A 20,225-nucleotide genomic window follows, 5' to 3' on the forward strand; every position below is an offset into this window, starting at 1 on the left:
GTTTCTGGAGGGATAACAGTGACTGTAAGGAAGTCTGTGGCTGATTTCTGGTGTGTCCCAGACCTTCCGGCCCTTACACGAATTAGGCGGTTTTTCAACTTTGCCAGATTTCATATGTGTGCTGGCTGGAGAATTCTGGGAATTGAAGTCCACACATTTGAGAGTTGCCAAGGTTGTGAAAACATGGCGTTTAGGGAGTAACGTCGCATTTGCTACTCCTCCAAGCAAACTTTCTAAGGACTTCCACTGTCTGACCTCTTTCTCAACAGACAGAGCAGTTTATCCTGCTACAAAGCCTAAAACAAGGGTGCAATAATTCTCATTAATTAAAGCCACCCGGACGAAATTGATGTGACTTGTCGTCTCATTAGCACAGATTGCTCCTCACACCGACAGCATGTCAATTAATTTTAAAAGGGGGGGGGGATCCTGCCTGATATTGGCAGCACGGTTTTAATTAAAGATGATCGGAAGCTCACTTTGGAAACATGAACGATTATTTCAAGAGCAAGGCAGCAGGTTTTTCTAGGCTGCTGAAGTTTAAAAAAAATCAGATTCAGGTATTCCTCGGACTGCGATTCTAAAGCAGGAGTGTCAAACTCAAGGCCCAGGAGATGGATCTGGCCCACAGGGTGCTTAGATCTGGCCCGTGGAACCACCCTGGAAACAGTGATGGCCTGGCCTATGATGCCGCTGCCAGTGAAAATGGCGCTTGTGAGGGCCGCAGGCAGCACTCCTCAGCTTTGTTTTCGCTGGCAGAGGGCTGCAGGAGGTTGTCGCAGCTAAAAATGGTACTTGTGAGGGCCGCATGCAGCACTCCTTAGCTTTGTTTTCGCTGGCAGAGGGCTGCAGGAGGCTGTTGCAGCTGAAAATGGCGCTCGTGAGGGCCACAGGCAGCACTCCAGATTGGTGGGGGTGGGGGTAATAGACTTGTAATTCGCTTAGGGAGGGCTCTAAAAGTACTGTAGAGTGGAATATAGGTCTACATAGAAACATAGAAGACTGACGGCAGAAAAAGACCTCATGATCCATCTAGTCTGCCCTTATACTATTTCCTGTATTTTATTTTAGGATGGATTTATGTTTATCCCAGGCATGTTTAAATTCAGTTACTGTGGATTTATCTACCACGTCTGCTGGAAGTTTGTTCCAAGGATCTACTACTCTTTCAGTAAAATAATATTTTCTCATGTTGCTTTTGATCTTTCCCCCAACTAACTTCAGATTGTGTCCCCTTGTTCTTGTGTTCACTTTCCTATTAAAAAGACTTCCCTCCTGGACCTTATTTAACCCTTTAACATATTTAAATGTTTCGATCATGTCCCCCCTTATCCTTCTGTCCTCCAGACTATACAGATTGAGTTCATTAAGTCTAAGTGCTATCTTCCTTCCTTTCCTTCCTTCCCTCCCTCCCTGCCTCCCTCCCTTCCTTCCCTTCTTTCCTTCCTTCTTTCTTTCCCTTCTTTCCTTCTTTCCTTCCTTCCCTTCTTTCCTTCTTTCCTTCCTTCCTTCCTTCCTTCCTTCCTTCCTAGTGCATAGTGGTTAGAATGCAGTATTTCCGGCTATCTCTGCTGATAGTCAGCAGTTCAATTCTGACTAGCTCAAGGTTGACTCAGCTTTCCATCCTTCCGAATTCGGTAAAATGAGGACCCACATTGTTGGGGGGGCCCAATAGGCTGACTTTGTAAATCGCTTAGAGAAGGCTGTAAAACCCTGTGAAGCGGCATATAAGTCTTAAGTGCTCTTGCTATATTGTTGGCAAGTCTTAACGTGGCTGGATTTAACTTGCATGTGCTCGTTTGTTCTCCTCTGCAGGTGATCTGTTGAGTAGCCTGTTGCAGAGTCCCAGCGCAGCCAAATTACTGAACCGGCCCATCCCCGTCCTCGACTCCGAGAGCGAATACATCTGTTCCCTGGCTTTGGAGTGCCTCGCCCACCTCTTCAGCTGGATCCCTCTGTCCACCAGCATCACCCCATCCCTCCTCACCACCATCTTCCACTTCGCCCGCTTCGGCTGCGACACCCGCGTCCGGAAGATGTCCTCCATCAACGGCAGCAGCCAGAACACCGCCTCGAGTCACGAGCGTGGCCAGCTCGGGGTGCTAGCCATGTCTTGCATCAACGAACTCATGTCAAAGAACTGCGTGCCTGTGGAATTCGAAGAGTATTTGCTCCGGATGTTCCAGCAGACCTTCTACCTCCTCCAGAAGATCACCAAGGAGAACAACGCCCATTCGGTGAAGAGCCGGCTGGAGCAGCTGGACGAGAGGTAAGAGTGGACGAATCAAGCCAACCGCTCTCCTGGTTTTATCTTCAAGCTGACCTTTTGCCAATGACATGTTATGCATGGTGTGTCTAATCGCCCTTTTTTCAGAGTCCCGGGACAGAGGCAGGGAAAATAGACAGGTAAGTGTGAGCCCAGGTACGTGGCTGTGGGGTGGTCAACTTTATTATTATCATTATTATTATTATTATTATTATTATTATTATTATTATTATGTCAGTACAACATAGCAAACGAGATCACTATGCTGGATTTCGTATTTCATCACCAGTCGGGCGCTTTATTATTATTATTATTATTATTATTATTATTATTATTATTATTATTATTATGTCAATACAACACAGCAAACGAGATCACTATGCTGGATTTAGTATTTCATCATCATTTGGGCGCTTCCCAAGCACCTAAGACTGTGTGATGTAGCGGAGAATTATGTTTGCCGATCCCAGTAAAGCGGCCTTTTGCAATTGACAGGTGGAGATTTTGTCAATTCCGATGGTTTTCAAATGCCCGCTGAGATCCTTTGGCACTGCGCCCAGCATGCCAAGTACCACTGGGACCACTTTATTATTATTATTATTATTATTATTATTATTAATATTATTAATATTAATATTATTTTAATTATTTGGATTTTTATGCCGCAGGACAATATACTGTATAACATCCTAAATCCAATTTATTTGAATTAATAATCTAAAAAAAACCCCAATCCATATAAGACAGTCAATCCCATTCAATCCACTTACAACACATTCATCGGCCAGGGGGCTAGAGTTTGGTGGCCCCAAGCTTGGCAGTATAGATGAGTCTTAAGACTCTTGCGGAAGGCAAGGAGGGTTGGGGCAGTGTGAATCTCCGGGGCGGTGGGGGAGCTGATTCCAGTGGGCCGGCTCCCCCACAGAGAAGGCTCTTCCCCTAGGCCCTGCCAAGCAATATCGTCTAATTGATGGGACCTGGAGAAGGCCGACTCTGTGGGACCTGACTGGTGGCTGGGACTCATGCGGCAGAAGGCAGTCCCGCAAGTATTCTGGCCCGATGCCGTGTAACTTGGCAGAAATGAGTTTGTGGTACCCCCCCTCCACCAAATCTCCCCGTTAGTTACATTTTGGCTGCGGTATCTGCAGAACAAAAGTTCCGCATTGGCGACAGAAAGGCCTCTGGCTAATAAACATTCTACTAGCTCCATTCAGTTGCGCAGACTCCACCCTGCAAGGGATTATGGGGTCATTAAAACAGTGTTTTTCAGCCAGTGTGCCGTGGCACACTAGTGTGCCCCGAGACATGATCAGGTGTGCCGCGAAGCTCAGAGAGAGAAAGAAAGCAGGAGAGAGAGAAAGCAAGAGAGAGAGAGAGAAAGAAAGAGAAAGAAAGAGAGAGAGAAAGCAAAAGAGAAAGAAAGAAAGAGAGAAAGCAAGAGAGAGAGAAAGAAAGAAAGAAAGCACAAGAAAGAGAGAAAGAAAGCAAGAGAGAGAGAAAGAGATAAGGAAAGCAAGAGAGAGAGAAAGAGAGAAAGCAAGCAAGGAGGAGAAAGCGAGCGAGAGAGAAAGAGAACAAGAGAGAAAGAAAGAAAGCAAAAGAGAGAGAAAGAGAGGGAGGGAAGGAGAGAGAGAGAAAGACATAGAGGGAGGTAGGGAGGGAGAGAGAAAGAAAGAGGAAGGAAGGGAGAGAAAGAGGGAGGGAGAGAGAAATAAAGCAAAAGGGAGGAAGAGAGAGAGAGAGAATTTTTTTGTCCACCTTTTTTTAGCCCCCCCCCCCCCCCCCCCCCCCGCTCAATGTGCCCCAGGGTTTCATAAATGTAAAAAATGTGCTGTGGCTCAAAAAAGGTTGAAAATCACTGCATTAAAAGATGATGATGATGATTTCCTTCTCCTTGCTAGTGCATCTTTTTAAAGCAAGCATCCTTTCTTTCTTTTTTTCTTTCTTTCTTTCCTTCCTTCTTTCTTTCCTTCTTTCTTTGTTCTTTCCTTCTTTCATTTTTTCTTCCTTCCTTCCTTCCTTCCTTCCTTCCTTCCTTTCTTTCTTTCTTTGCTGCCTTCCTTCCTTCCTTCTTTCTTTTTTGGGGTGGTAGTGGTGTTGTGTGTGTTTGCAGACCCCATCCCAAAAGCCTCCGGGCTTGTTTTGACAGCAGTTGAGGAGAGGGCCTGGAGCACAAAGGGAACCTTTTAAGTTTTTGGCAAGCTTTGTTGAAACGGAGTTTGGCAGGAGTGGTTACAGAATGCAGCCTTCGCATTTTACTGTTGATGTGCTAGGCATCCCATCAGTCGTAGCTGGCAGGAAAATTTGTGCCTGCAGTTGAATGTTGCTTTCTTTTAAAAAAAAAAAATGAAACAAACCAAAAACTCTTAGAAAGAAGCTGCTGTAGACTGTTGTGACCCATCTGTTATTGTCTGGCCTATGGAGTCTTCGGAGAGGGGCGGCATACAAATATAATAAATAATAATAATAATAATATTGGAGGGGTTTTAAAACAAGAACTGATGTTAGAATTATTCGGAGGATGTACAGAGAGAAACATATTACATATTACATTTGCATTGAGTAAGTATTAAAAAAGAAAGGGCGGATTAGGAGTGCAGCACTGATACAAAGTCTTGGCTTAGATTAAACATCATGATATAATAACTAAAGCTATGGCAAGGTGATAATTATTCTGCCGCACGAATCCCAGCGACCAGTTAGGTCCCACAGAGTGGGCCTTCTCTGGGTCCCGTCAACTAAACAATGTCGTTTGGTGGGACACGGGAAGAGCCTTCTCTGTGGCGGCCCCGGCCCTCTGGAACCAACTCCCCCCAGAGATTAGAATAGCCCCCACCCTCCTTGCCTTTTGTAAGCTCCTTAAAACCCACCTCTGCCGTCAGGCATGGGGGAACTGAGATATTCTTTCCCCCTAGGCTTCTACAATTTATGTATGGTATGTTTGTATGTATGATTGGTTTTATAATAAGGGTTTTAGCTGTTTCAGTATTGGATTGCCGCATGTTGTTTTTACCACTGTTGTTAGCCGCCCCGAGTCTACGGAGAGGGGCGGCATACAAATCCAATAAATGATGATGAGGAGGATGATGATGATGATAATAATAATAATAATAATAATAGAAAGAAATTGTCAGTCTCTTCCAATAAATGACTTTTAGAATTACAGACAGTTCACTCAGGGAAAGGGAATGAAAGGAGGAGAGGAAATAGAAAGATAGGAGGAGATAGAGGGTGGAGAGATTGCAGAAGGAAGGAGGAGAAAAAGTTAAAGAAAGGAGAAGGGTGAGGAGGAGAAGAAGAAGGGAAAGGAAGGTGGAGTGAATGGAAGTTCAGACAGGAAGATATTGATAGATTTAAGATTTAATTGGATTTATATGCCACCCCTCTCCAGGGACTCAGGGCAGCTCACAGCATATACCAAAAATACAAAACAATAATAAACAATCCAATTAATAATACAGTGATACCTCATATTACAAACCCCTCGTCATACAAACTTTTTGAGATACAAACCTGGGGTTTAAGATTTTTCTGCCTCTTCTTCCAAACTATTTTCACCTTACAAACCCAAGCCGCCGCCACTGGGATGCCCCGCCTCCGGATTTCTAATGCCCGTTTTTGCACTGCTGGGATTCCCCTGAGGCTCCCCTCCATGGGAAACACCACCTCTGGACTTCCGTGTTTTTGCGATGCTGCCCTGAAGCCCCGGAGGCAAAAAAAACAGCACAATGGGCAAACCGGAAGTGCATTTTCCGAACTTCTGGTTTGCCCGTTGTGCTGTTCTTTGCACTCCGAAGCTCCCCTGAACCTTCCAGAGTGCCAAAAACAGCTCAACAGCAAATGAGAAGTGTGTTTCCCCCAAAGGTCCAGTTTTTGGGCATTGTTTTCACCTACCAGGCTTCAGTAAGGCCTGTGCACATGCGTGGTGGTGGTGGGGGTACATATGCGTGGTGGGGGAATGGGCACGCATGCTGGCACACCCACCCACACTCCTTTTGGCACACGAACCAAAAAAGGTTTGTCATCACTGCCCTAGAACAAGGGTAGGCAAAGTTGGCTCTTCCAAGACATGTGGACTTCAACTCCCAGAATTCCTGAGCTGGTGTGATTGGCTCAGGAATTCTGGGAGTTGAAGTCCACAAGTCATGGAAGAGCCAACTTTGCCTCCCCAAACATGCACAATTCGGGCATTTTCGCCCTCCCCACCCCCCAATTTTCACAGGCAGTCCTTGAAATTCTGATAGAAACTGCAAACAGCATTGTTGTCAAATCAATGCAAATGTATGACGATCGAGTCTTGCTTTGTAACCTGAAAACATGGCAATTTCTTCATCCAATATCGGCAATGGTGAAATAAATGCACAAACCATTCATAGGGTTTCGTTGTGGAAGCTCTTACATTGAACAAGCACTAAAGTTGCTTTTGACCAGAGTCTTTTTTCTGCTGTTTCAGGTAATAATTGGAAGCAAGGGTTGCCCGCTGCGTAGGTAATGACCGTAGAGTTTTAATTCAATTGTCTGAAAAATGACGATGATTCTGTTTAACTTTGCAAAGCACCATCGAGTGGCTTTTAATGCTTTATCATTTGGTTGCTTCTTAGCAGCCTCCCCGTTTGCTTACTGGTGTTCTTTCCTCTTTCTCTCGCAGCTACATAGAGAAGTTTACTGACTTTCTGCGGCTTTTTGTGAGTGTCCACTTGAGAAGGATCGAGTCCTACTCCCAGTTCCCTGTGGTTGAATTTCTTTCGCTGCTGTTCAAATACACATTTCATCAGGTATTCCTTTGAAACGGGGCAGCCCTGTTTCCATGTCGTGAATTGTTTTTATTTATTTATTATTTATTTTATTATTTAGATTTGTATGCCACCCCTCTCCGCAGACTTGTGTCTTGTGTAGAAGTGTATTACTGTGAAAGAACAAAGCTATTTTCTGTGTAAAGTGATACCTCGTCGTACAAACTTTTCGAGATACAAACCCGGGGTTTAAGATATTTTTTTGCCTCTTCTTCCAAACTATTTTCACCTTACAAACCCAAGCCGCCGCCACTGGGATGCCCCCCCTCCGGACTTCTGTTGCCAGCGAAGCGCCCGTTTTTGCGCTGCTGGGATTTTCCTGAGGCTCCCCTCCATGGGAAACACCACCTCCGGACTTCCGTGTTTTTGCGATGCTGCAGGGGAATCCCAGCCGTGGAATCCCAGCAGTGCAAAAACGGGCGCTTCGCTGGCAACGGAAGTCCAGAGGTGGGGTTTCCCAGCAAGGGGAGCCTCAGTGAAATCGCAGCATCGCAAAAACACAGTGGTCCGGAGATGTGGTTTCGAGGACTTTGGTATTTTGCATTGCTGCGATTTCACTGATGCTCCCTTCGCTGGGAAATCCCACCTATGGACTTCCATTGCCAGCGAAGTGCTCATTTTTGCGATGCTGGGATTCCCCTGCAGCATCGCAAAAACACAGAAGTCTGGAGGTGGGGTTTCCTATGGAGGGGAGCCTCAGGGGAATCCCAGCAGCGCAAAAACGGACGCTTCGGCTGGCAAAAGGGGTGAGTTTTGGGCTTGCACGCATTAATCGCTTTTCCATTGATTCCTATGGGAAACATTGTTTCGTCTTACAAACCTTTTACCTTACAAACCTCGTCCTGGAACCAATTCAGTTCGTAAGACAAGGTATCATCATTTTGGTTCAGCGGTTCTGCATGAGGAACTCCGGATTGTTTTTTCCTCCCTGTTTTGTTTATTAACTTTGCATTTCAAAACAGCGCCCACCTTGGACTGTGGATTGTCTCAGTCGTTCTCAACCTTTCTTTTTAAAAACAAGACACAACACATACATAAAAATACAAAAAAAAGGAGCTACAATCGCTCCGCTCAGAATAGAAGTCTACATGGTAAGAAAAGAAAAACTTGATTAGATCATTTTAGAGGAAAAAGAAAAAAGAAGGATATATCTATTTCATTTCTCTATTTATATACACTTCAGCATAATACATTTATACAACCTTGAATTCATTGAGAATTTCTTTTATTCAACCAAATATAGACCCTACCACAGATTTTATAGAATTCCGACTCTTCTTGGTTCTTCAACCACCTTGTTCTAATGCTGCAACCTTTTAATACTGTTCCTCATGTTGTGGTGGCCCCCAACCATCAGTCTAGCGCCAATTCTCCCAACAGAGGTTTAAGCTGATTGGCAGGAAGGTCAGAGGGACACCCCCACTGTAAGCACCCGATGGGTCGGATTGTAAAAATACGTTCCAAGGCGCCAGAATAGAAGCTTTAGTTCCTAACAGCAGGGGAAATTTGTCTTTTCCCACGGTCTTAGGCGACCCCTGTGAAACGGTCATTCGGGCCCCCAAAGGGGTCCTGACCCCCAGGTTGAGAACCACTGGTCCAGCTGCAAAACCTGCATGTATGTTTTGCCATCTTGGAGAAGATCCATCTATGTACAGGTAGTCCTCAGCCTAGCACAGTTCAAAAACAACGGTCATTTAGTGACCTTCCGAAAGTTATAACGGCTCTGAAAAAAGTCAACTTGTGACCGTTTTTCACACTTACAACCATTGCAGCATTCTCATGGTCACGTGATCAAAATTCAGATGCTTGGCCACTGACTCATATTTATGGCAACAGCATTAGCAATAGCATTTAGACCAGTGTTTCCCAACCTTGGCAACTTGAAGATATCTGGACTTCAACTCCCAGAATTCCACAGCCAGCATTCGCTGGCTGGGGAATTCTGGGAGTTGAAGTCCAGATATCTTCAAGTTGCCACGGTTGGGAAACACTGATTTAGACTTGTATACTGCTTTACAGTCCTCTCTAAGCAGTCTACAGAGAGTAAGCATATTGCCCCCAGCAATCATTTTACCGATCTTGGAAGGATGGAAGGCTTAAACCTACTGAGATTCGATCTGCCCAACGGCTGGCAGCCGGTGATCAGCAGAAGTAGCTTGCAGTACAGTGATCCCCCGAGTTTCGCGATCCCGATCATTGCGAATCGCTATATCGCGATTTTTCCACCCGATGACGTCACTCCCTTCCTTTCTCATCTTTCTTTCTCTCTCTCTTTCTCTATCTTGCTTCTTCCTCTCTCACACTCTCTTCCTCCCTCTCTCATCTCTTTCTTTCCTTCTCTCTCTTTCTCTATCTCTCCCCCTCTTGCTCTCGAGCGGCAAGCGAGCAGCCGGGCGGGCGAACGGGCAAGCGGCAAGCGAGCAGCCGGGCGGGCGGGCGAACGGGCAAGCGGCAAGCGAGCAGCCGGGCGGGCGGGTGACGGGCAAGCGAGCGGCCCGGGCGAGCGGGTGACGGGCAAGCGGCAAGCGATCTTGGGGTTTCCCCTTTGCCTGTGCGGCGGGAAGACCCAGGAAAGGTTCCTTCGGCCGCCCAACAGCTGATGTGCTCCGCAGCGCGGCGGCAGCGAGGAGCCGAAGATGGGGTTTCCCCGTTGCCTGGGCAACGGGGAAACCCCATCTTCGGCTCCTCGCTGCTGCCGCGCTGCGGAGCAGATCAGCTGTTGGGCGGCCAAAGGGTCTTCCCCGCCGCCCACACGCAAACTCCACCATCTGCGCATGTGCGGCCATGGAAAAGGGGGCGCGCTTGCGCAGATGGTGTTTTTACTTCCATGCCGCTACATCGCGAGTTATCGATTATCGCGAGGGGTCTTGGAACGGAACCCTCGCGATAATCGTGGGATCACTGTACTGCACTCTAACCACTGCACCACCAAGGCTCTATATCAATTGCAGCGTCCTGGAGTTGTGTAATCATTTTGGGGTGACCTTATGACAAAGTCTGGCGACCCTGACTAACAAATCCAAGCAAAACTGGACTCAGGCTGAAGTCTTTTCTCTAAGAACCTCTTTATGGGGTACATCATATCGGAACAATCAAGTTAAAAAAAATCAACTCTAAAAGTGTCCTTAGGTTTCCGTATAATTAAAACCGCTTCACAGAGCGGTTTACAGAATCGGCCTCTTGCCTCCAATAATCTGGGTCCTCATTTTACGGACCTCGTGTTCCGTCGGGCTCTCTGGTAGACTCCTCCCAAAAATTCACAGGTACAAATTTCAGACACACACACACGTTTGAAAATTCAGAACAATGTTCTTTATAATGAAAATTCCCTTAACCTAAGCCCTCTTTTGGTATAGCAAAGAGCACTCGTCTCCAAACAAACTGGTAATTTGTACAAGTCCCTTATCAGTTCTGTGATACTTAGCTTGCAGCTGTGAGGCAATTCACAGTCCTTCTTCTGTCACAAAGTGAAACACACTTTGCTCTGCTTTAGTTTCAAAGCGGGGGGAAATCAGCACACAAAAGGTCAAAGTCAGTAAAGCAGGCACGAAACACAACGATCAGATAATCCTCCACAATGGCCAAACCCACAGGCTGCTCTTTATAGCAGCCTCACTAATTACCACAGCCCCACCCAACCACAGGTGGCCTCATTTTCTTTGATAATAATCTCTCAGTTGTTGTTGCCTATGCATCGCTCTCCGCATGCGTGGCTGTATCATTAACTCTTGTTCTGAATCCAAGGAGGAGCTAGATAATTGATCTCCTTCTGAGCTGTCTGCCACACTCTCCTCCTCCCTGTCACTCATGTCTTCTTGGTCAGAGGAGCCTTCATCAGCAGATTCCACCAGGGGCAAAATAGGCTTGCAGCATGTGGATGTTTCCCCCACATCCACAGTCCTTGGGGCAGGAGCTGAGTCAACCTTGTGCTGGTCAGGATCAAACTTCTGCCAGTGGGCAGAGTTAGCCTGCACTAGCAATAGCAGTTGCATTTAGGTACCACTTTACAGTGCTCTTCAGCGCTCACTGGAGGTTTACAGAGTCAGCATATTGCCTCCAACAATCTGGGCCCTCATTTTACTGATCTCATGAGGATGGAAAGCTGAGTCAACCCTGAGCCCGGTGAGATTCGAACTGCCAAATTTCAGGCAGCTGGCAGTCAGCAGAATTAACCTGCAGTACAGTAGTACCTCTAGATACGAGCTGCTCCACATGCGAGTATTCCAAGTTATGAGCTGAGACGTGAGCAAAATTTCTGTTCGACACCCGAGCTCAAATTCGGGATACGAGCCGAGCGTCCACTAGGTGGCGCAAGAATTCCATTTTTTCCAGTTATCTCGGCGCGAAAAGCCAAATCTAAATGCATTCGTTCGAGATGCGAATTGATCAACATACGAGCTCGGCTCTGGCACGAATTAAACTCGTATGTCGAGGTACCACTGTACTTGCATCACTACACCACCACGGACCAGAAAGATTGCTTCCAGTTAATTCAGAATGTGCCCCTTAAAATAAAACAAGATTGCTGAATAGGAGAACAAAAATAAGGGTTTTTTTAAAGGGAAAGACTTACAAATGTGTCTGTTCACCATCAGTTGTGTGGCTAAACAACCTGTTTTTCATGTGTCTTTTCAGCCCACGCATGAAGGTTATTTTTCCTGCTTAGATATCTGGGCTCTGTTTTTGGACTATTTGACCAGTAAAATAAAGAATCGCTTGGCAGATAAAGAAGCCGTACTCAACAGGTAAGCCCACCCAGTTTGCTGTTCAGGTTGGGTACCCCCAAAAAAGACATGTCTTGACATGTCAGTGTTTTTTGCAGTGCTCTTCCCCTGTCTGTCTCCCTTGAAGGTTTCAAGGTCCTTGCAGGGATCTTCGGAACTGGGAAGATCTTTTAGCTATGTGCTTTGTATTGGGACAATTACGACCTCTAAACACAAGTTTCCTGGTATCAATATCAAAGGTGGATTCTCACAGCATCTCTGGTTTTAATATGATAGGGTTTTAGTTATTCTTTTAATATTAGATTTGTGCCACTATAATATAGGCCATTACAAGTTATGCATGGTATGTTTGTGTGTATGTTTGGTTTTATAATAAGGGTTTTTAGTTGTTTTATTATTGGATTGTCACATGCTGTTTTTAGCATTGTTGTGAGCCGCCCCGAGTCTTCAGAGAGGGGCGGCATACAAATCTAATAAATTATTATTATTATTATTATTATTATTATTATTATTATTATTATTATTATTATTATTATTATGTCAGTACAACACAGCAAACGAGATCGCTATGCTGGATTTCCTATTTCATCACCAGCCGGGCGCTTCCCAAGCACCTAGGACTGTGTGATGTAGCGGCGAATTATGTTTTGCCAATCCCAGTAAAGCAGCCTTTTGCAATTGACAGATGGAGATTTTGTCAATTCCGATGGTTTTCAAATGTCCGCTGAGATCCTTTGGGACTGCGCCCAGCGTGCCAAGTACCACTGGGACCACTTTCACGGGCTTATGCCAGAGTCGTTGCAGCTTGATTTTTAGATCTTCGTATTTTACTAATTTCTCTAGCTGCTTCTCCTCAATTCTGCTGTCTCCTGGGATTGCGATGTCGATGATCCATACTTTCTTTTTCTCCATGTATGGATCATCAACATCGCAATCCAATGATCCATACGTGGAGAAAAATAAAGTATTACTATTATTGTTGTTGTTGTTGTTGTTCTTCTGTGGTACCCATCCTGCTTTCAAACTTTCTGAAACATGTAAAGAACAGTTGCTGGAACTGGGTATGCCTAGTTTGATGAAAAGAAGGACCAGGGGGAGACATGATAGCAGTGATCCAATCTCAGGGGTTGCCACAAAAGACGAAGGAGTCAAGCTATTCTCCAAAGCCCCTGGGGGTAGAACAAGAAGCAATGGGTGGAAAGTAATCAAGGAGAGAAGCAACTTAGAACTAAGGAGGAATTTCCTGACAGTTAGAACAATGAATCAGTGGAACAACCTGCCTCCAGAAGTTGTAAATACTCCGACACTGGAAGTTTTTAAGAAGATGTTGGATAACCCATTTGTCTGAAGTGGTGTAGGGTTTCCTGCTGCTCTTAAGAAAGCCAGATCCTAAAGATGGAACTCAAATGCTTTGGCCACCTGATAAGAAGGAAGGACTCACTGGAGAAGAGCCTCATGCTGGGAGAGATTGAGGGCAAAAGAAGAACAAGACGGCAGAGAAATGGAATTTATTTATTTATTAAATGGTCTCTGGAGGGTGATAGAGGACAGGAAGGCCTGGAGGAATGTTATCCATGGGGTTGCGATGGATCAGACATGACGTCAGAACTACCCTGTTTCCCCGAAAATAAGACGTACCCCGAAAGTAAGGCATGTCAGAGGTTTTGCAGAATGTGCTAATATAAGGCATCCCCCCAAAATAAGACGTAATCAAGTTTACATACGGTACAGTGGAAAAACATACGGTACCATTCAAAGCTGTTCGTAGCGGTACCGTAATAATGTGGCGTCCCCTGCTGGCCCCTTCCATCGCTTTGTACCGTCCAGTACAGCAGACACAGTCTGCTGATGCCTCACCACCATTACAGTCTCCACTACAGTGCGTAGACTGCAGTTCCTCTGGTGACCAGAAGCTGCAATAGCGGGAGTATACTGTTGTACCATATAAGTGCCGTTGTTTGTGTGGGTGGGTGCCATACTGACAGGTACCGTACCGTAATCACTGTACCGTACGGTACAATTTCTTTGGGGGTGTCAGCTTTTCTGCCTGTGAATTTGTCTTATTTGAGAAATATAAGGCACCCCCCCAAAATAAGACGTAGCACAACTTTTGGAGCAAAAATTAATATAATACAGTGTCTTATTTTCGGGGAAACACGGTAGCAACAACAAAAAATGGTTCACTAATGGCTTCCAGGGAGCCAGTGTCCTCAATAGTGGGATGAGCAGGCCACGTGGCAATGTTGCCCGCACACGATGCTTTGAGCAAACCCTTCGATTAAGTCCACTCACAGAAAATGGGAGTTTCGGTTGCAGCCTAGTTGGCGAATTCCTTTTTTCAGCAGGGACGGCTGGAGTATTTCCTTGCAACACGCGAGGTCACGAACCTTTCCTTTCTTCCTGCTCTTTCCTGATTTTAGACTGTTTTGCTTTTCCCCAGGTACGAGGATGCTCTGGTTTTGCTGCTGACCGAAGTACTCAACCGAATACAGTTCAGGTACAACCAGGCCCAGTTGGAAGAGCTGGATGACGAGACGCTGGATGACGATGTAAGAAACGGGGTCCTTGGAGGGAGGGGGGAGATTGGGAGGGGGGAGCAGCCCATAGTCCAGTGATGGCAAACCTTTTGCCAAAAGAGCGCATGTGTGCGCCCGATAGCGTACATGTGCATGCCCACACACATAATGCAATGCCCTCCTTCCGTTATTATTATCATTATCATCATTATCGTTATTATTATTGTTGTTGTTATTGTTATTATTATGCCAATACAACACAGCAAACGAGATCACTATGCTGGATTTCGTATTTCATCACCAGTCGGGCGCTTCCCAAGCACCTAGGACTGTGTGATGTAGTGGTGAATTATGTTTGCCGATCCCAGTAAAGCGGCCTTTTGCAATTGACAGGTGGAGATTTTGTCAATTCCGATGGTTTTCAAATGTCTGCTGAGATCCTTTGGTACTGCGCCCAGCGTGCCAAGTACCACTGGGCCCACTTTCATTGGCTTATGCCAGAGTCATTGCAGCTCGATTTTTATTTTTATTATTATTATTATAATATTATTATTATTATAATATTATTATTATTATAATATTATTATTATTATTATTATTATTTTATTATTGTTATTATTATTATTTTATTAATATTATTATTATTATTATTATCTTTAAACCATCCACCTTGCTGAAAATATTTCTCACGATTTAGAAACCAGCATGGGGAGATTAGAATTTTTCTCCTTGGAGCTGTTTTGACTTCATAATATAGTTGCTCCCTCTCCCACTCCTCATTGTTCGAAGTTTAGAGCAGGGGTCTCCAACCTTGGCGACTTTAAGACTTGTGGACTTCAGATCCCGGAATTCCTCAGCCAGCAAACCCAGGAGTTGAAGTCAACAAGTCTTAAAGTCACCAAGGCTGGGGATCCCCAGTTTAGAGCCTGAGTTTAAGGGAAGTAAAAAATGGTGGATTACGTCTTTGTGTGTGTTTTTTTACCCTTTTAACAGCAACAGACCGAATGGCAGCGGTATCTCCTTCAAAGCTTAGAAGTTGTGGCCAAAGTTATGGAGCTTTTGCCAACTCATGCCTTCTCTACGCTGGTAAGTGGACAGAGTGAACATCATAAAGAGCTGTGAGGGATCTTAGAGGCCATCTGGTCAATCAGTTTATTACAGTCTTAGACCAGAGACCAAAACCAATACAAATGCATGATGGTGTCGCCTTAGACTTGGCTTAAATGCATCAATTAACAAACAGTACCTAGCAGAATTATTTTCCAACAAACGCCCCTACTGAGATCTCGTATTGCCAATAGGAAGACCAGGGCAAGAGAAATACCTTAAGCATTCGGTCGTGGTATGTAGCTGGGTGGTACTGTTTTTTAGAGGCCTAAATTACCCTGATCCGCTGATAGATAAAGGATATCATTTTGGAGACTTGGACCACGAATGACTTCCTGCTAAATGGTAGTCACTTGCATTAAAGCCTCGGTGGTCCAGTGGTTAGAGTGCAGTACTGCAAGCTATTTCTGCTGATCACCGGCTGCCAGCAAGGTTCACTCAACCTTCTATCCTTCCAAGGTCGGTCAAATGAGGACCCAGAATGTTGGGGGCAAAAGGCTGACTCTCTGTAAATTTATTCATTTATTATTTATTTGTTTATTAGATTTGTATGCCGCCCCTCTCTGTAGACTCGGGGCGGCTTAGAGAGGGCTTAAATTGCTTAGAGAGGGCTGTAAAGCATTGTGAAGCGATATATAAGTCTAAATGCTAAATACTAAATGCTAAGCTAGAAGCAAAGCCAGGCAGAGGCCCAAGAATTTTGAGCCATCTTGGCATATTTATTTTATTATTTTATTTTATTTATATGCTGCTCGTTCCAAAACGGATTCAGACTGGCTAACAACAGTCACAAATATAACAATAGTAAAAAAAAAAAGACTAGTAAAAAATACAACAATAAAATCAACAATATAATAAAAATGATAATATCATTTTTAAAAAACGATGCATACATTACAATCTACAATCCATTCCGTGCTCTGTGCAGGTTCCACTAGAGCAGTGATGTGTAACGTTTTTGGTGGTGTCCCCCACCCCCGCCCCGTTTTGGGCCTAGTAGACCTCCCTGCAGCTTCCTGGGACCAAAAACGGGTCCATGCTCTCCCCCCCCATGCATGCACATGCTTCCCCCCCCCCCCCCGTCCTGATATGTGCATTCAAGTCTCCCGCAAGAGTTCCCACACACACATCCCAAAAATCAGCTTGCCGGTTGAAGGCGTGCGTGCACACGCATGCGTGTTGGAGCTGAGCTGGGCAACGGCTCATGCCCGCAAAGAAGATTCTGCATGTAAGTTTATTTTATTTATTTAATTTATTCGGGTTTTTTATGCCCCCCTTCTCTTTAGACTCAGGGCGGCTTACAACATGTTAGCAATAGCACTTTTGAACAGAGCCAGCCCCCACAATTCGGGTCCTCATTTTACCCACCTCGGAAGGATGGAAGGATGGGTCAACCTTGAGCCGGTGATGAGCTTTGAACCGCTGACCTTCAGATCTAGCAGTCAGCTTTAGTGGCCTGCAGTACCGCACTCTACCTGCTGCGCTATCTCGGCTCACAGTTATGGCATGTGATTTGCCATCACGGCACTAGAGCTATGTGTTTGTTTGTTTGTTTGTTTGTTTGTTTGTTTGTTTGTTTGTCTTCTGTGCCGCCTATAGAAGGACTCAGGGCGGCTTACAACAGTGATAAAAATACAATAAAATAGATACAAAGATAAAAGAAGTTGAACATTTCTAAACTAAAGCATTGTAAAACGAAACCCCATAAAGATAAGAAAAACAGCCACCGCATACACATGCACATCATTCATAAAATGGCCCATCTAGAATGTAAAATTTATGGCCCCCAAACCTGCCCGCACAGCCAGGTCTTCATGGTCCCGTAAATAGCCTGGCTATTTTGCGGTATCCTTCCCCTGCAGTCAGGAGGGAAGGGAAATTTTGCAGTCTCCTTCCCCTGCTACGCCCACCAAGCCACCAGAACTGGTAGGGAAAATTTTTGAATTTCGCCCCTGGGCTAACACCCTTGTTAACCCTTCTTTTTGCAATTATTGTCCTGCAGCTCATTTCTTGCGCTTGTTCTGAGCACTCTCTTAAGTACAGCATTGTTCATTGCTTTATTCTGATTCATTTCATTTTATTCTGTATTTCTCAGCCTTGGGAACTTTTAAAATACAGTCATACCTTGTCTTACAAACTTAATTGGTTCTGGGACGCGGTTCTAAAGGTGAAAAGTTTGTAAGACGGAACAATGTTCCCCATAGGAATCAAAGGAAAAGCGATTAATGCGTGCAAGCCCAAAATTCACCCCTTTTGCCAGCCAAAGCGCCCGTTTTTGTGCTGCTGGGATTCCCCTGAGGCTCCCCTCCATAGGAAACCCCCACCTCCAGACTTCTGTGTTTTTGCGATGCTGCAGGGGAATCCCAGCAGGGGAATCCCAGCAGGGGAATCCCAGCATCGCAAAAACGAGCACTTCGCTGGCAATGGAAGTCCATAGGTGGGATTTCCCAGCGAAGGGAGCATCAGTGAAATTGCAGCATCTCAAAAACACCGAAGTCCTCGAAACCCCACCTACAGACCACTGTGTTTTTGTGATGCTGCGATTTCACTGAGGCTCCCCTCGCTGGGAAACCCCACCTCCAGACCTCTGTTGCCAGCAAAGCGCCCGTTTTTGCACTGCTGGGATTCCCTGGCTGGGATTCCCCTGCAGCATCACAAAAACACGGAAGTCCGGAGGTGGGGTTTCCCATGGAGGGGAGCCTCAGGGGAATCCCAGCAGCGCAAAAATGAGTGCTTCGCTGGCAACGGAAGTCCGGAGGCGGGGCATCTCAGCGGCAGCGGTGGGTTTGTAAGATGAAAATAGTTTGTAAGAAGAGGCAAAAAAATCTTAAACCCTGGGTTTGTATCTCGAAAAGTTTGTATGACGAGGCATTTGTAAGACGAGGTATCACTGTAGTGGATTTCAATTTCCAACATTCCCCAGAAACCAGCTATGGGGAGCCCACACCTCTTAGAAGTTCCCAAGGTTGAGAAACCCTCAGTAGAGCTAGAGGTTTAATCCCCCACCCCAACTCACCATGGAAAGCATTGCGCTAAAAAGTTACCGCAGGGAGGCGGAACCAATGAAGATGTTCCGCCCCAGACGCCTAATGGATCCAGAGGGTTTCCAGACGGCGCTTGGGGTTATTCCAGAGGCACTCATCCACAGTTCGGCAGAGTCTCTTGCGGAGGCCTGGAATACGGCTGCTGCGGAGGCTCTCGACCGGATTGCGCCTTTGCGACCTCTCCGTGGCGCTAGACCCCGTAGAGCTCCATGGTTCAACGAGGAGCTCCGGGAGTTGAAACGCCAAAAGAGACGTCTAGAGAAGCGATGGAGGAAGAGTAGGTCTGAATCTGATCGAACACTTGTAAGAGCTTTTATTAAGACTTACAAAGTGGCGCTCAAGGCGGCAAGATGCGCGTACCATGCCGCCTTGATTGCATCAGCGGAATCCCGCCCGGCCGCTCTGTTTAGGGTGACCCGCTCCCTTCTTAACCAGGGGGGAGTTGGGGAGCCCTTGCAGAGTAGTGCCGAGGAGTTTAACACGTTTTTCGCTGATAAAGTCGCTCAGATCCGGGCCGACCTCGACTCCAATTGTAAAACAGAGTCGGCTGACAACGAGTCAGTCGAGGTGACTGGGGCACGTACTTGTCCACCTGTCTGGGAAGAGTTTGATCTGGTGACACCTGATGAAGTGGACAAGGCCATTGGAGCTGTGAGTTCCGCCACCTGTTTACTGGATCCGTGTCCCTCCTGGTTGGTCTCGGCCAGCAGGGAGGTGACACGGAGCTGGGCCCAGGAGATTACCAACGCTTCCTTGGGGAGGGGAGTTTTTCCATCACTCTATAAAGAAGCGCTTGTGCGCCCCCTCCTCAAGAAGCCTTCCCTGGACCCAGCAGTACTTAACAACTATCGTCCAGTCTCCAACCTTCCCTTCATGGGGAAGGTTGTCGAGAAGGTGGTGGCACTCCAGCTCCAGCGGTCCTTGGAAGAAGCCGATTATCTAGGTCCCCAGCAGTCGGGCTTCAGGCCCGGTTACAGCACGGAAACCGCTTTGGTCGCGTTGATGGATGATCTCTGGCGGGCCCGGGACAGGGGTTTATCCTCTGTGCTGGTGCTCCTCGATCTCTCAGCGGCTTTCGATACCATCGACCATGGTATCCTTCTGCACCGGTTGGAGGGGTTGGGGGTGGGAGGCACTGTGCTTCAGTGGTTCTCCTCCTACCTCTCTGGCCGGTCGCAGTCGGTGTTAGTGGGGGGTCAGAGGTCGACTCCGAGGTCTCTCCCTTGTGGAGTACCCCAGGGGTCGGTCCTCTCCCCCTTGCTATTTAACATCTACATGAAACCGCTGGGTGAGATCATCCAAGGACATGGGGTGAGGTATCATCAATATGCCGATGATACCCAGCTTTACATCTCCACCCCATGCCCAGTCAACGAAGCGGCGGAAGTGATGTGCCGGTGCCTGGAGGCTGTTGGGGCCTGGATGGGTGTCAACAGACTCAAGCTCAACCCGGATAAGACGGAGTGGCTGTGGGTTTTGCCTCCCAAGGACAATCCCATCTGTCCGTCCATTACCCTGGGGGGGGAATCATTGACCCCCTCAGAGAGGGTCCGCAACTTGGGCGTCCTCCTCGATCCACAGCTGACATTAGAGAACCACCTTTCGGCTGTGGCGAGGGGGGCGTTTGCCCAGGTTCGCCTGGTGCACCAGTTGCGGCCCTATCTGGACCGGGACTCATTACTCACAGTCACTCATGCCCTCATCACCTCGAGGTTCGACTACTGTAATGCTCTCTACATGGGGCTACCTTTGAAAAGTGTTCGGAAACTTCAGAT

At 46.4% G+C, this 20,225-nt stretch overlaps 1 protein-coding gene across 2 annotated transcripts in view; it reads left to right on the forward strand.

Moving 5' to 3' along the window:
• The window catches only part of XPO6 (exportin 6), a 242,455-nt gene that overhangs the window by 184,338 nt on the left and 37,892 nt on the right, over positions 1-20,225 (forward strand). For both annotated transcript variants that reach the window (XM_070761004.1, XM_070761005.1), the window contains 5 exons: positions 1,816-2,269; positions 6,915-7,041; positions 11,695-11,804; positions 14,224-14,332; positions 15,293-15,385. In XM_070761004.1, coding sequence (XP_070617105.1) covers positions 1,816-2,269; positions 6,915-7,041; positions 11,695-11,804; positions 14,224-14,332; positions 15,293-15,385 — 893 coding nt within the window. The remainder of the gene's footprint in view (positions 1-1,815; positions 2,270-6,914; positions 7,042-11,694; positions 11,805-14,223; positions 14,333-15,292; positions 15,386-20,225) is intronic.

Source organism: Erythrolamprus reginae, chromosome 9 (assembly GCF_031021105.1).
Source record: "Erythrolamprus reginae isolate rEryReg1 chromosome 9, rEryReg1.hap1, whole genome shotgun sequence".
NCBI classification, from domain to species: domain Eukaryota; kingdom Metazoa; phylum Chordata; class Lepidosauria; order Squamata; family Dipsadidae; genus Erythrolamprus; species Erythrolamprus reginae.